The sequence below is a fragment of the Etheostoma spectabile genome, chromosome 14 (assembly GCF_008692095.1).
Source record: "Etheostoma spectabile isolate EspeVRDwgs_2016 chromosome 14, UIUC_Espe_1.0, whole genome shotgun sequence".
In the NCBI taxonomy this organism is placed as follows: domain Eukaryota; kingdom Metazoa; phylum Chordata; class Actinopteri; order Perciformes; family Percidae; genus Etheostoma; species Etheostoma spectabile.
The window spans coordinates 23,719,008-23,734,804 of NC_045746.1; the positions used below are offsets into that span (position 1 = coordinate 23,719,008).

Genomic DNA, 15,797 nt, shown 5'->3' on the forward strand with positions numbered 1-15,797 from the left:
GCAGCAAAGGGCCGCAGGTTGGAGTCAAACTGGGCCCTTGTATGGGACCTTGCTTTGGTGGAACATTTGCACCCTGCAAATGAAAACGCCACATACACTATTAAAGGAAGTTGTTAAACAAGTTCTTTAAATTAGCTGGATACATGGTTAAACACCATTTGCTACCAGTTTGTTGCGTGTGTATTTTGTCCATAGAAAAATCCCCGCCAGTCGGTCCCAAAACGTCCCAGTTAGAAGGTTGTTGTTTCCCGAAGAGCACGGAGCTAGGCAACGACGACAACACAATTTTCCAGCGATTATCCTGAAAATAAACTGTCGTCAACCCAGACTAGTTACGATAGACCAGGTTGAGAAAGAATCCTAAAGTGGCGGAAATTTTTGGGTTAAAGGTTTCCTTACATGGTGTTCTTTGGATGCTTTTATATAGACCTTAGTGTCCCCTAATACTGTATCTGAAGTCTCTTTTATATAGACCTTAGTGGTCCCCTAATACTTATCTGAAGTCTCTTTTATATAGACCTTAGTGGTCCCCTAATACTGTATCTGAAGTCTCTTTTATATAGACCTTAGTGGTCCCCTAATACTATCTGAAGTCTCTTTTATATAGACCTTATGGTCCCCTAATACTGTATCTGAAGTCTCTTTTATATAGACCTAGTGGTCCCCTATACTGTATCTGAGTCTCTTTTATAAGACCTTATGGTCCCCTAATACTGTATCTGAAGTCTCTTTTTATATAGACCTTAGTGGTCCCCTAATACTGTATCTGAAGTCTCTTTATATAGACCTTAGTGTTCCCCTAATACTGTATCTGAAGTCTCTTTTATATAGACCTTAGTGGTCCCCTAATACTGTATCTGAAGTCTCTTTATGTAGACCTTAGTGGTCCCCTAAACTGTATCTGAAGTCTCTTTATATAGACCTAGTGGTCCCTAATACTGTATCTGAAGTCTCTTTTAGTAGACCTTAGTGGTCCCCTAATACTGTTCTGAGTCTCTTTCCCAAAATTCAGCCTTGGTGCAGAATTTCCAGCCACTAGAGCCAGTCCCACAATGAGCTTTCCTTAGTATGTGCCATTACTGAGTCTGTAGCTATTGAGAAGGGGGGGGGGGGGGGCTTGACCACTGCCCCTTTGGTTGTTTGAAAGCCATGTTGTCTCTCTCATGTGTGGACCAAATTCTCTGGCGGCAAAGCAGAGAAAGGAATTGTAACAAGACTCCAGACCTATCACCATTACTAGCCACTGGGGGACCATAGGCAGGCTGGGGGAACTCATATTAATGTTAAAAAAAAAAACTCATAAAATGACATTTTCATGCCATGGGACTTTTAATCTTACCCACTTTGTTCCACAGGGGTTACTACGACGTGATGGGGCACTTTGACACCACGTTCAACTGTTCCAAGGGCAGCTACATCTACTGCTGCGGTACCTGCCACTACCGGTTCTGCTGCGAGCACCAGAGGAACCGGCTGGACCAGGAAGCCTGCAACAACTACATCTCCCCCGTCTGGGCCGACCCACAGGTCCCCGTCACCGTAAACGCAGACAACAAGCCCGACCCGGACTTTGAGACGCTCCAGCAGCAGAACAGCAGGTCAGAGTCTGGACTTGGTTGTCCAGACCCCAAATCTCTCTCTCTTTCTTTCTTTCTTTCTTTAAGGAAAAGTACAAAATCCATAAGCAGAAACAAATATGTATTGTTTAATAAATGCACTTCCTGATCTCTTTTTATTTAAAAGAAAGAAAAATACGTTATTGCTGCATTTAACTACCTAAATGCTCATGTTTTTGTATTATATTTGGTTTATAAAAGAATTTCAGGAATAAACAGTGCTTCTTTTTAATTTGGAATAAAACCAATTTTTAGATTAGCAAGAGTAGAAGTAGTAGGAGTAATACATGTTACTATCATAAAGTTGTAGTAGAAGTTTGTTCTTGTAATGTATTTGCATCCTAAAATAGTACATGACGGGATAAATTAGATGTGATTACATGGTGATACATTATTTCTTCCTAAAATTGTTGTGCGTAATGGATAAATATGAAATGACAACGGTATATAAATAAACAGAATAGAATTATAAATAACTAAAGTGTACTCAAAAAATATGTTTTTTGACGGCCATTTCCCTCTCCATTCAGCACGGCCTATGTGATCGGAGGTGTGATCTCCTTCACGCTGGTGGTGGCTGTGGGCGTCAGGATCGCCTTCAGCAAGGTGGCGCGGCGACCCCGCAACAGGGACATCAACATGCCCAGGTGAGACCTCAGGACAGGTAGGGTGGAGAGACTCCTGGGGGTGATGATTTAGACAGAACAGAGAACCAGGGCAACGAGGTGAGACTGGAGAAGAGTCAATATCAGACAGGAAGTGACTTCCAGACATGGAAACCGTTGCAATGCTAGCTCTATTTGTCTGTTAGTGATATATAACGCGGGGATGAACTGTGTTGGAAATATTACAGAATACGAATACTTTTATTTTTGATACATTTTGCTGATGAAGCTTTTGTACTTCAGTGAAATTACGAAGACAGGACTTTTACTGAGTAAATCTATACTTTGGCATCAGTACTTATACTTAAAGGGATAGTTCGGATTTGTTGGGGCTATATGAGGTTTTATCCATAGTCAGTGTTTTACCTACTACTGGCTGTTGGCACCCTTCCAGTTCGGAGATACAGGCAGGCGTACTGACACGGAAGTAAAGTACGGCTATGGACAGGGGCCGTGGATAAAGGATTTTAGACACCTAACAAAAATCTATATCAGTTTAGTGTACGCTAATATTTCGAATATTTTCACCGCTTTACCTTGCTGTCAGACAGCCCTTTACAACGGGGAGCTGGAGCCACCAGACTCCTTCGGGAAAAGTACCTTGAAGAACACCAGAGTTGCTGGTGTGCTGCTGCCTTGATCGGTTAGTTTTGTGTTAATTTGTGTTTTAAAGAGTTAGTCCAGATTCACCAAAGTCACACAATAACCAAAATAAAAGAGTCTGGTGGTTTTGCCAAGAGCATAGATAGCAACTTCAGTTCCCCCTTTGTAAAGAGTTGTCTGACGGCAAGATAATGTGGTAAAAATAGTCCAAATATAGCGCACACTTAAACTGATGTAGGTTCTTTTTGGTGTCTAAAATGTGTTTAGCTGCTGCCCCCGTCCACAGCAGGACCTTGCTTAGCTTCCGGACCGGTACTCCTGTGTGCTTCTCCAAACCAGGGGCGTGCCGACCGCCATCTACTGTAGCTAACACACTGACTGTGGAGAAGTACCTCATCCATCCACACTTCAAAAAAATCCCAACTTTTCCTTTAAGTAAATTACTTGAATAGTTATTTCACTGCAGTTCACAGCTTCAACTACTGGGTTTTGGAGTTAGGTGAATATTTGAATGTTTCCTCTGTATTCTTCTTCTCCTCGCACTTGCCTTTCTGTCTCTTTCTGACCTTTTTGTCTTTCTCTTCATCCTCCCCTTCCGTCACCTCTTCCTCCATCCTCTGCTGTGTCAGATCACTGGTGGATATCTTGCGTCACCAGTCGAGCCCGGTGCAGCAGGGAGAGAGGAACAACACGGCAGCGTTGACCACCACCACCTCAGACGGACGAACATCCAAAAACCACTACACCCCCATCCTGCAGAGCAAAGACAACCGCAGTAAGTACTTCATTTTAAAAGAGCACAACTTAAAGGAAACATGCATCTTATTAATTACACACGTTCACCATAATGTCCAGGAGAAATGAACAATGTCTTGTCCCCATTGAGACAGATGGTAAATGTCATTATCAGTAAAATGCGTCACACTGAAACTGGAATACATTCATTGCAACTGAGTTATTGTAGACGCTGCTCTTTATTTTAGAGTAGTCAAAGGTTACACACTATCTTAGTAAGACTTAGCCTTTGTTTCGAAAGGAAGCCACATTAGTTCATCCATTTGCAGAAAGTTTGTCTATTAATCCTTTTGATTGCTTAGAATGTGGATTCACCTTAATTTATTCTGTGTTTGGTAGGGAATAACTCTAAATGCAACCACACATTTGATGCATTGTACCAACAGGAATCCCTTCAGTATTTATGTGCATGAATAATGAATGCAAACTACAAAGACAACAAACTGGATGTTTAGCTAGTCATAATGTTACTAAAGGCTCAACGTGGCACAGTCACTGAACTTTAAGCCTTAACAGTGACGTTTGTCGTGTTTCTTAGGTTGTGTCTTGGCAAGAACAAACTATAATTTTCTCTTAGTATTCAAATGGTGCAATGCAGTGGAAGTCATCTTTACATTGTCTAATGTGTGGGCTGTTGTTTTTTGTTAACAGTTGCCATCACAGATGGATCTTTCTCACAGTATTTGGTTCACATATTTTCCCAGCTAAATCAAGTGATGTATGCTTTGTTTTTGAGGTAATCGTGACACTGACAGTGGCTACAAATCGTCAAAGGCAAATTCAACAAGTCTGTATTCAACGTTGTCGTTCTTATGCACCTCAGGCGGCCCACTGCCGACAGCTTTGTGTTGTTTCTGAGGATGAGACAAAAATGAGTTGGATGTCAGTGTTGGTGAACATGTTTGTTTTCTTGTATTGTAACAATTCACACAAAAAAAACACACACACACACGTCTCTCTTTACTGCTCTGTCTCTCTCTGCTGCCATTGTCTCTCACCTCTCACAGAACAAGCTCTGTCCAGGATTTTGCTAAATTGTTTCCTGATTGTTTTTCTGCAGAACCTTTTTAGATTTTAACAAGGACAATTTCAACTCAAGAATAATGTGGTACTTTAGTACGAATAACGATATCCCAAAAAGCTTGAGTGTTTGTATAATGCTTATTTTGTCACGCCAAAGACTCTGGACTCATAGTCCATATTTTATTCAAATCGATTGACTTCCACATCAGCACATTGCAAACACATTAAACCTGCCTTCCTGCACACAATAATTGATTGTAAAACTGGATAGTAGGTTTGAGTTATTATAGTATGCAAACAGACAAAATGAAAACGGAATATTTTAAACTTCTAATGGAGAATTAAAGGGTTTATTTCCTTTCATCTCCCCCACTCGGAGTTGTTGAAGACTTAAAAAGACAGGTAATGTTAAGTGTAAATCAACAGAGATCATTGTGGAGATGTGTGTCACTAAAGTAAAACTATCAACAACAAAAAGTGCCAATTCCTGGAAGGACTGTCTGTCTCTACGCTGTCTCTCTCTCTCTCTCTCTTTCTTTCTCTCTCTCTCTCTCTCTCTCTCTCTCTCTCTCTCTCTCTCTCTCTCTCTCTCTCTCTCTCTCTCTCTGTCCTCTCTCTCTCTCTCCCCCCCCCTCTCTCTATACCCTGTCTCTATCTTTCTGTCCTTCTCTGTCCTTTCTCTCGCTCTCTCTTTCTCTCTGACACATATGCTTACTCAACACATGGCTCTGTGTCTCTGGAGTGGTTGTCAGTTTGTCGGCTTTGCTCTCTTTGCAGCTGGGAACATGCACCACCATTTTAACCAGCAGGGGTCTGCCTCCAGCCCCAAACACTCTGCTACCATCGGTAAGCCCCGTGGTCAGCAGCACGGACCAGCACAGGCGGCCGGATCCACAGCCCCACTGTCCACACTGTCTGTCTGTCTTGTTGTCGGTATGACGGCCTGTCGTCCTGCGCTCTTAAAACAGCTGTGTCATTTCAACACCCATTTGTTTTTTTTTTAAAACATATGAACAATGCTGTGTTGAACGTGACACATCTTTCATAAGAGTGGGAGCTAAAAGTTGTCTGGCCTGCCCTCTGCTTAATGCAAGCCTGTCTTCCCCACCTCCCACTGACCACCACAAGCCTGCTTCCAAATGTGCTTCTTCTTCTCCTTTCTGTGTAGCAGTGATGTGCAACTGTGCTTACAGCTGACACTACATATTACCAGAGGGCTTGGCTTAAAGGGTAACTACCGTTTTTTTCAACCTAGACCCTATTTTCCTATTTTTTTGTGTGCAAGTGACCGATGGGAACAGCAATCTTAGAAATTGGTCCAGTATTAAGCGTGAACAATGTGACGGGCAACCACAGACCGGGCTGCAGTGTAACCCTATGGGGCAAATGTTCATGCTTCCTGTTTAACCAGAAACCGCTCTGATGTCGCTAGCATTAAACCCACCAGACTCTATTTTAAAAAAAAAAAAAATAAAAAAAAAAATAAAAAATGTTTTCACTTGTAAATCGGCATATTATGTGTTTATTTTAACCAAAAATAAGTTGTGATTGTTGGACAAGTGGAAAGACGACCTAAAACAACTTTTTGTGGTTTTATTTTAGTTCTGTTAACTGAAATGTGTTTTACGATGCTAAATTTATTTACATGAAGTCTGGTGGCTTTAGCGAATGCAATTTTGCGGATGTTTTAATGTTTAAAAAAGGATCCTACTCTTTAACAGAAAGGTTGACTCTCTTTAGAAATCCTTTCCTTAATGTTGTCAGAAACTTAGAATATTATTCTGAGCCTATCGGCGGCAAAACGAGCGCTTTTGTGAAGATAAATACAAGCTGCACAATTCTCCTATTAACTTACATTGTAGCTTGTTTCGCTGCTAATGACTGCAGCAATCTCTCGTAATACTGGACCAATGTCAAAGATTTTTGTTCCCATCAGTCACTTAGACACTAAAACATGGTAAAACAGGGTCTAGGTTGGTACCCTTTAAGCGAGCTCACTGCGCGTCACCTGATTCTGTTTTCCCAGGCTTCGCACCAAGAAAACCAGGAAAACAAAGAGAAGCAATGCTAGCACAAGGGATTTATCCGTTGCTGTAGTAAATAAACAAAAGGTTATTGTACGTAAAGGCTAATTTGCTGCTTCTAACATGGCTGCCACAGAACACTGAATAAGGTGTGTGGAAACTCACAAGCAACGAGGGAACAAGCGTGATGAGTGATTTCACTAAACTTTTTATGTTGTTTCAGGGCCAGTTATTCCAGACCATTACACAAGAAGGCAACAGTAATGAATAAAACCAAGTTGGATTACAGATTACAATAAAAGATCTGTTTAAATTGTGCTATTTATGTGCAGTAATATTGTCAATTGTTCAGTTGATAATTCTAACCAACAAATCAAGTTTAATATAATTGATACCACACAGAAACAAACTAATAATTAAGTTGCATACATTATTGCAAATTAGATTAGTTACTGTGTCTTTGCTGTGTTAAAAAAAACTACTTCTTGTGCAGTTTACACTGAAGGGTTTGCTTTTAATAGGGTACAATGGATAAAGTTAATGGGTAAGGAAGTTGTTTCAGAACAGAAAAATGCTTTGCACACCTACAGGCGACGGGTGCGTAGGAGAGCGACGAGTGGGTCAAGAGTTGCAAAGAAACTCCAGCACACTGTCTAACTTGCACTGATAAAAAAAGAAGCGTCAGTGTTCAGGTGCTAGACCTTAATCAGGCAAAAAGGAGGTTGTCCAAAAGTCTTTGATATTTTTAAGATTTCAAAAATAAATGTAGGTCTTCCATGTATACACATAATTGGTGTTGTTCTAGTTCACCCATTCACCATTTCACTGAGATTTGAAAACTTTAATCTGGGATTCGTCCTTGGTTTTCTCTAGTGTCGTCCCCACTCTTCCTGTGTTAGATAACGGGGACGACGCAAGAGCCGAACACTTCAGCTCTCTGAGTCAGAGACAAAGTTCATCTTTCCATGGCACCATTATCCAACCTCTCTGTCAGCCATTGTAGGTGTTCCAAAGAAAAAAACAATTACCTTGCACTCACAGAAATGACCGGGCTAATTCTGTATCATGTCACCCCGAAAAACAGAACATTTAGCTCAAATAGTTGATGCTTTTATTCAATGCAACCTTTCTCGTGCTTTATAAACCATATAAAGCAGCTAGCATTGTTTGTTCCCCCCCCCCCCCCCCCCCCCCCCCCCCCCCCACTGTATGCCTGTGTAACATGCACAGCACAGAGGTCGATGTGCTGCATGTGGGTCCCTGGGTGATGCTTAACGGACATTATTGGCCATTACTGTCAATGGTCAATGGCCAGTATATGTCCAGCAGTAATCTTAACGAGATCGCAGCTCATAATAACCATTACCACCCTAAATGGACTAGACATTGATTGTGTCTCAAAGACCGGAAACAACAGCAAATGAACTATTTTCCAGAATCACGTAATTTTTTATTGCTGCTTTATATTCTCACGTTTTTAACTTTTTTTTTATATTTATTTTTTTTAATATCTGCTGTTGTCACCCAGCAGTTAATCAAGTTTCTCCTGTTCTCTTTGTATAAATCCAAGAATCCAAAAGATCCAACAATGGGCAGCATGTGTTTGTCGATTTCAAATGTCCCTTTTAGCTCATTGTCCCCGTTTAAATGTACAGAACCCACACATGTTAGGTCACCGCTGAGTGCACCAACATGTTGGGTCACTACGTGTCCTTTGTTTGCTGTTTGGAAAATATGAGTGTACTCGCATACTGTATGATGTAATGGATATAATGTACATGTTGCAAAACAGCCCCCCCCCCCCGCATACTGCTAATCTTACATAAGACAAATCATATTTATGTGTATCGATCAATGTGATGCTTTTGCACTTTGCATAAATGTGAATGTGCAACCCTGTCTCACGGCAGCATGTGAAATGGTCACCTTATTTAATCTATTGATCCGTGTAAACGGACACGTTTATGTCGTTTTAGTCGTGTTGGTGAGCACAAACTTCAATCCAGTGTATTTTAATGAGAAGCATCTTTCGTGATAACAGCACGACTACGGTGGCGAGTAGAATGAAAAGCCGAAAAAAGGGATCGTCTCCCGTTTTGTGACAATTAATTTCCCAATTTTCTTCTTTCCCTAAACACAACTGTCCCGTTGTTGTTGTGCATCCCCCAGAGACCTCGGATTGTGTCCCGGCGTGTCTTGCGTCCTTTCCCCGAGCTGAGCACCACGAAAAAAAAGGAGAAATCGAAATACTTTAGATTAAAATTTGTGCTCACCACAATGAAAGAAACGACATGAACATGTCCATTTTCACAAATCAATACATTAAAAATAACGTGAGCATTTCACGAACTGCAGTGAAACCGTGTTGGTGTGTGTGTGTGTGTGTGTGTGTGTGTGTGTGTGTGTGTATGTAGATTCCTCCCCCTGATGCTATCAGTGTATTTCTATGTATTTCCATGTGGCTGTTATGTTTGTGTTGGAGCCTCAGATGAACAGTACAGAGTATTTATATAGTATTTATAGATGGTCGCCATGGAGCTCGCAGACACTTCCTGAGTTTACTGATCATTAACCAGCTTGTGCTGAATCTTCTCTTGTTCTGTCTTCCCTCTTCTTCTTTCTATTTGTCACTTTCTTTTTCTATCTTTACATTTGTTCTCTCTTTGGACTCCTTCCCCCTGTTATTTTCTGTGCTCCTGTTTGTTTCCCTTCCTCGTTTGTAATCTCCCATCCGTCCTCACTTGGTTATCCTCTCCTCCATCTCCCTCTCCTCCCTCCTCCACCACCTTTTTCTCCTCTCCCTCCATCCAGAGCGTGGAGCCCGTATGAACAACACCTCCCAGCTCTCCTCTGGAGCCTCCCTGCTTTCAGGTAGCGGTAAAGGTCCCGGGGGTGGCGGCGGCAGCATCATCGGCGGGAGCATGAGACACAACAGCAGCCACCCCAACTTCTCCCACTCCTTCCACAACCTGGCCCAGCTGCCGCCGTCCTACGAGTCGGCCATGAAACCTGAGATCAACCGCTACAGCTCACTGAAGAGGCTGGGTGAGCCCCGCGGGGGAGACAAAGGGATGTGGGAGGGGGGGGGGACTTGAGAGACGGAAGGAGAAAGTGGGATTCAGTGCTTATTTGGGACCACTGAAGGCTTTCAGGTGCACACACACCAGCTAGAAGCCATATTGGAAGTGTTCTTTTTTTCTTCAAGATTCTTATTTTAGGGATTTTCTGCCTTTTATTTGATAGGACAGATGGTGAGAAAGAGAAGGGGAAGACATGCAGGAAATCGACACGAGTCAGATTCAAACCCTGGACCTCTGTGTCGAGGCATAAACCTCTCGGTACATGTGCGCCTGATCCACCACTGAGCCAACCTGGCCACATATTGGAAGTGTTCTTGTGCTACAGTGGCTAAAAACTATAAACACTATAAATGTGGGGTGATACTCGGTACAAAAACTGTACCCATAAGAATCCATAACTTCAGTTTATATAAGCTGCCAAACCGAAAAAAACAAGCTTTTATGAAGACAAAGGTAGATTCAGACGTGAAGAATGGCAGGACTGTGGGATCATGACACTAACGCAACAATATGTCCGACGTTACATGTGCTAGCCTAATTTACAGAAACATAGTTATCTTAATGCTGACATTTGGATTATTCACTTGGCAACAAAGTGCTTGCTGCAAATGTACTGTTTGGCTTATCGTTGGGTTAGTGTCAGGATCCCACCGTCTTCCCATTCTCTCTGCCAATTCCTCATTTCTGTATCCACATTTGTCTTCATAAAAGCTCGGATTTTGGGTTTGTAAGCTTCTAAAAACTTAAATTATGGATTATGGTTATTCTTTACATTGTTGGTAGTGCATCCCACCACACCGCAGCTTATAGGCATGTTTCTGTTGTTTGCTAGCAGACAGAATGGACGATGAGGCACCGTCACGCAATACGAGTCCGTGGAGAGCGGAGAGTTGTTTCCCCTCTGCTGGGGGCGTCGCTTTCCAAGTATGACACAACGAGGATCTCTTTATTATGATCTCAAAAGTTATAAATTATATACAGCGTTCATTTGATCAAGCGTTAAACATTGTAGCTTTGAAAAGGTGGCTCTGGAGAAATCTGATCCTTCATGGTAGCTGTAGTCCGTCGTTCTCCTGCTGTGGAACAAACTTCTCTGCATTGTGTGTAGATAAAGAATCCCCACCATGCCAGAAGAAAAAGTAAATACACTTCTTCTTGTGGATGTGTTTACTTCAAATGAGAAAAAAAGTTGGTGTTTAGATATTAAACATATGATTCAATGGCAGAAAAATTGATTACACTCAAGAAAAAGTTAATTCCCTGTTGGAATCCATTATGATTACATGGCTGTAAGTATTAGATCATTTAAAAAAAAAAATGTTTTGTGGAGTGTTGTCCAGGAATTTACTGTTGCACTTCCACATGAGACTGAATGAATGAATGAATGAATGAATGAATGAATGAATGAATGAAGAAGGGACAGTAAGGTGGAGTTAGAGAGGAAGAAAGGAGGGGCAGATAAAAGGGGTACTGGGAAATAAAAAATAAAAGCAAGGGTGAAAGAGAGGAAACATGGCAGAGCATAAATGGCGAGAAAGAGGCTGGTTGACCAGAAGAAAAGGATAAGTGAGGCAGTGAAAGAGCTGATTGGCCGAATAAGGATACAGCAGGAAGAAACGAAAAAATATGAGACATCCTTGAAGAAAGAGATGCAGAGAGGAAGAATGAAGGGAGAGGCGGTGAAAGAAAAGATTGGAGGGAGATGTGGAGATAGGGGGAGGGGCGTTGGCTGCTGGTCTGCAGGGGCCCGGCTGCCTTCGATGGGAAGAAAAGATGTTTGAGAAGCAGCGGCTCTCTCTCTCTCTCTCTCTCTCTCTCTCTCTCTCTCTCTCTCTCTCATCTCTCTCCCTGTCTCTCTCTCTCTCTCTCCTCTCTCTCTTCTCTGTGGGTGTCTTTACCTCTCCTCTCTATCTGTGTGTGTCTTACCTCTCTCTCTCTCTGTGTGTGTCTTTATCTCTCTCTCTCTCTATCTCTCTCTCTCTCTCAACTCTCTCTCCTTCTCTCTCCTCTGTCTGTGTGTCTTTACCTCTCTTCCCCTGCGATTGCTGGGGACTGCAGGGGGAGGGGAGTTGCCTCTGCAGGTTGTGTGATGGATGGTGGTGTGTGTGTGTGTTACATGGCTATATGTGGACGTGGAAGCAATAATGAGGTGAAAGTCCAGATGAGTCTCTCTTATTATTTCCATTCAATCAAAAGGAGAAAACACTTGAATAGACAACCGTGTGCAGACATTTAAAAAGGCTTCTTCTCAACACACATCAGACCTTCAGAGGTCATCCCACTTCCCTCCGTCGTCTCGTTAAGAAACGGCAGCTCTGTCGCATTAATCAGCCTTCCTGCAGCTTTTTATGGTTTCGATCATCTCTGACTACGTCATGGTTTACGCTCTCGCCTCGCAGAAGATGGAAACAGATGCTCCTGCCTTCATTCACCTCCTCGTTTCTGCCATGTCTCCTTCGCATTGTTTAATCCACCACCTCCAATGACTAAACAAATTTATAGGCAGCTTTGCTGCTGCACGTGTAAATAGTGACCAGTTTCTCAAATATTTTTTGTTTCAGTAGTTTTTTTTTTTAATGACTTTTCGTTTTTTCTGGTTGAGTGTTTCTGCAGTAGGGTTGCACGATATTGACAAAATTAGATATTGTGATATTTATTATGAATATTGCAATATCAATATTAATTTGGATATTTTTAAATACATGTAAAATTTCAGAAGTTATGGGAAAATTCTTGAAAATAGATTCATAACAGATACAACACAAGGGTTATTTCAACTGACAGTCATATTGGACTGGTCCAACATGAATCAATCAATGACCATGTCTACAGAACAGGACATGTTGTTGTGGTTGGACAGTATAAAATAAATAAGAACAGAACCCAGCTTTTCTTTCACTTCTCTATTTGTTCATGATCATTATACGTTCTGAAGCGCATACTTATCACAACACTCTCAATATGATATTGGGCAACGTGATTGAGTCAATATATCATGCACTGCTATTCTGCAGGTAGCACTGTTTTCTCCCTCTGCTCTCTCTGTCATTGGGGCTATAAAGTCCAACTGCTCAAATCCTAAATGCAAGCCTAAATACTCACTATTTACTCTAGTTCTTCCTTTTTTTCTGTTTTTTACAAACAGGGTTCTTGTACTAAACAAAAATAAGCAGTGAAAAATAATTTAAATAAAGTGAAACTTAAACTATAAGCCAGTTTGAAAAACAAGTACAATAAAAAAAAATGAATTTAAATCATTTCGGATCTAGTTCTTTATCTATATGACGACTGAAAAAAGGAGACCGCATGTTCTTCTGTCAACTGTCCTGACAGTGAACCCCAGGTCCAGGAGATGGCGCTGTGCCGTAATTGCTTTGGACATTAAGGTAGCCTAAAGATTCAATATTTATATTCATGGTTATTCTCCAACAAAGTATTTTGTATGCATATGTAGCTGCACACTTCTGAGACATAATACTTGGCACTATCAAAAAATCAAAGTAAAACTTAACCTCCCTGAAAAAAACTGAAAGCAAACTCACAAACACACTCTGAAAATGAGCAATTTCTAAATCTAAACTATTATAACGTTGGTTCCAAACCAACCAAAAACCGCTTCAACAGAAAACTGTAATTCAGACCCAGGCTGAATCACAGTTGCACTGAAAGCAAGCGCATTTCCTTTTTTTTTTTTTTTTTTTACATGTCTAATTATTAAATGCGTGTGCATTTTTCAGAAAAACATCTTGAATGTCCATTTAGACTAGAGGAAACGCCTCTTCACACTGAAATGTTGTGATTGTGACACAAAGACGGGGACTACAGCCTCTCGCCAGCCATTGTATGAAACCTGGTCCTTTTGATGTACTTCCCCGTACGGCGCTGCAGAAAGGACCCTGATAAAGGCTTCTTTGTCTGCCGTCAGCAGCCGGGGAGAAACCTCCACGTAATTTGGCCTAACAGGAGGGGAGTAAACACAGAGGGAGAGAGAGGGCATGAGACAAACCGCGAGAGAAGATAGTAGTAGAAAGAAGAAGAAAAAAAAGAGACAGAGGAAACCTTGAGAGGGGAAAAGGAAAGAGGAAAGAAAAGGCGTGGAAGAGACAAAGAAACCCACCAGAGGAGAGGAGAAAGGAGTGGAAAAGACCTGGCAGACAAAGAAAAGACGAGGCAAGAGGGGAGGAAGAGGTAGAGAGGTGGCTGGTTAAAGGTCAGCTTTAAATTGGCTGTTGGGGAGCTGCTTCCGTGGAAGTGCTTTGAAGATTAAAACGGTCTCAGGCTGTAGAGCAGAAAGCACAGAAACTTAACTATTAATGAACCTCGCTAACTGTTCACACCACGTCTTTGTGTATTCCTTTATTTTCCTGCCATTTAAAACCGCCCATCTTATCACTCTGTTTTAAACGACTTACCTGTATACACTCTGTCTGTTGTATTTTGCTCCGGGGCTTCTCTTTTACCTTTTACGCCTCATGCGATATACAGTGAATCTCTCTTTTTGCATTATACATTCTTCTCATTTCCGTCTTCCTTTCCTGTCCCTCTCTGACACGATCACCTCCATTTCACCTTTCGTTCTCAGCCGTGCTCTTCTTCTCTTTCCCAAGAATTTCACCCCCCTTCCCTGCCAAACAAGTGACATTTTCTTTTTTCATTCGACCTCCTTTGCAATTGTCTGATTCTCGTTTCACTTCATCCTTTTCCCCCGTGTTTTGCCTCAATCTGCCATATTTTCTGCCATATTTCTTTTTTTAATTTCTGTGTTTCTGTTCTTTCTGCCATTCTGTCTCTACTCATCTTTTTATTTTGATGTTCAAATTTCCGTCTTGATGTTGGACATTTGAATCTATAAGGTCCATTCATAACTTTCCATCATATTGCATGATCTTACCCAGCAGAGCTTGTCACAGAATTGTAGATGATTACCTTTACAGCTTATGTTTTGTATCGTTGTAAATTAAATATATTTAGGATTTGGAAATAAAGCATTTAAAGACACCAGTTCGGACTCTGGGAAATTGTCATGGGCACATTTAACTTTTTTATATTTTAGACGTCAAACCAAGTGTTCTCTAATGCATACCTGGTACACCGGCAGCATGCTCTTAGTTGATAAGAGTCGAAGAATGTATTGTAGTGGGTACATTCCTCTTTCGTTGCACTTCTATTTACATATTGCACATTTCTTCTTCTCTTTTGCTCAACCAGAGAAAGAACTCGACGAGTACTCCAGCTACTACAACTCCAAGCGTCGCTCCAACAACGCTCCGCCCTCCTTCCACTCCTCGCAGCACTACCTGCCCTGGGGAGGAGACTACACGCTGGGATCCCGGGGCACGCTGCCCCTCCACGGCTCCCGGCCCCGCCTCCACATCCCCGCCTCCACCCCGAACCCGTACCCGCTGCCCGCCCAGTCGCAGTACACCAGCTCCTCTTTCGACAGGCCGCCGCGCCGCGTCCGCTCCCAGGACCAGCTGCTGGCGCTCGGGGAGGGCAACACGCTGTCCCGCCTGTCCAAGAACCAGCAACACCAGTACTACAAAGCCATGATGAGCACCAGCAGGGGCTCCAACTCACAGACGCTCCGCAGGTAAGAGACCAGATGGACGAGCCAATAATACGCTAAAGAGAAGGGAACAAGCAGTGGTGTAGTCTAATGTATTGTAGTGGGTATACTGTACTGTATATAAATATATTGGCCTAATGCAATATGTTCTGTGGCAATACTATATCTATGCACAGCGATCTTTTTATCTATGATATATGTGTTGGTCATTTTGTCTACTTGACAATCCCATGTTGCAGCAATAAAATTGAAGTGAGATGAACAAACAGGGAAATGTATCTTCTTAGATGAAACAGATGTTGACAAGGTTTCCTTTTGGGGACATCATTTGAAATTGGGAATAAATAAGAAAAAAATAATTGCAATGCATTGCAGTGTGAAATTGTATTGTGAGGCCTCTGGTGATTCCCACCTCTAATATATGT

The 15,797-nt window shown here is 41.9% G+C and overlaps 1 protein-coding gene across 3 annotated transcripts in view; it reads left to right on the forward strand.

Moving 5' to 3' along the window:
- The window catches only part of shisa7b (shisa family member 7), a 40,411-nt gene that overhangs the window by 22,423 nt on the left and 2,191 nt on the right, over positions 1-15,797 (forward strand). For 2 of the 3 annotated variants that reach the window (XM_032535851.1, XM_032535852.1), the window contains 6 exons: positions 1,356-1,598; positions 2,147-2,263; positions 3,514-3,659; positions 5,480-5,548; positions 9,538-9,771; positions 15,015-15,396. In XM_032535851.1, coding sequence (XP_032391742.1) covers positions 1,356-1,598; positions 2,147-2,263; positions 3,514-3,659; positions 5,480-5,548; positions 9,538-9,771; positions 15,015-15,396 — 1,191 coding nt within the window. The remainder of the gene's footprint in view (positions 1-1,355; positions 1,599-2,146; positions 2,264-3,513; positions 3,660-5,479; positions 5,549-9,537; positions 9,772-15,014; positions 15,397-15,797) is intronic. The other variant, XM_032535853.1, reaches the window with a different exon arrangement.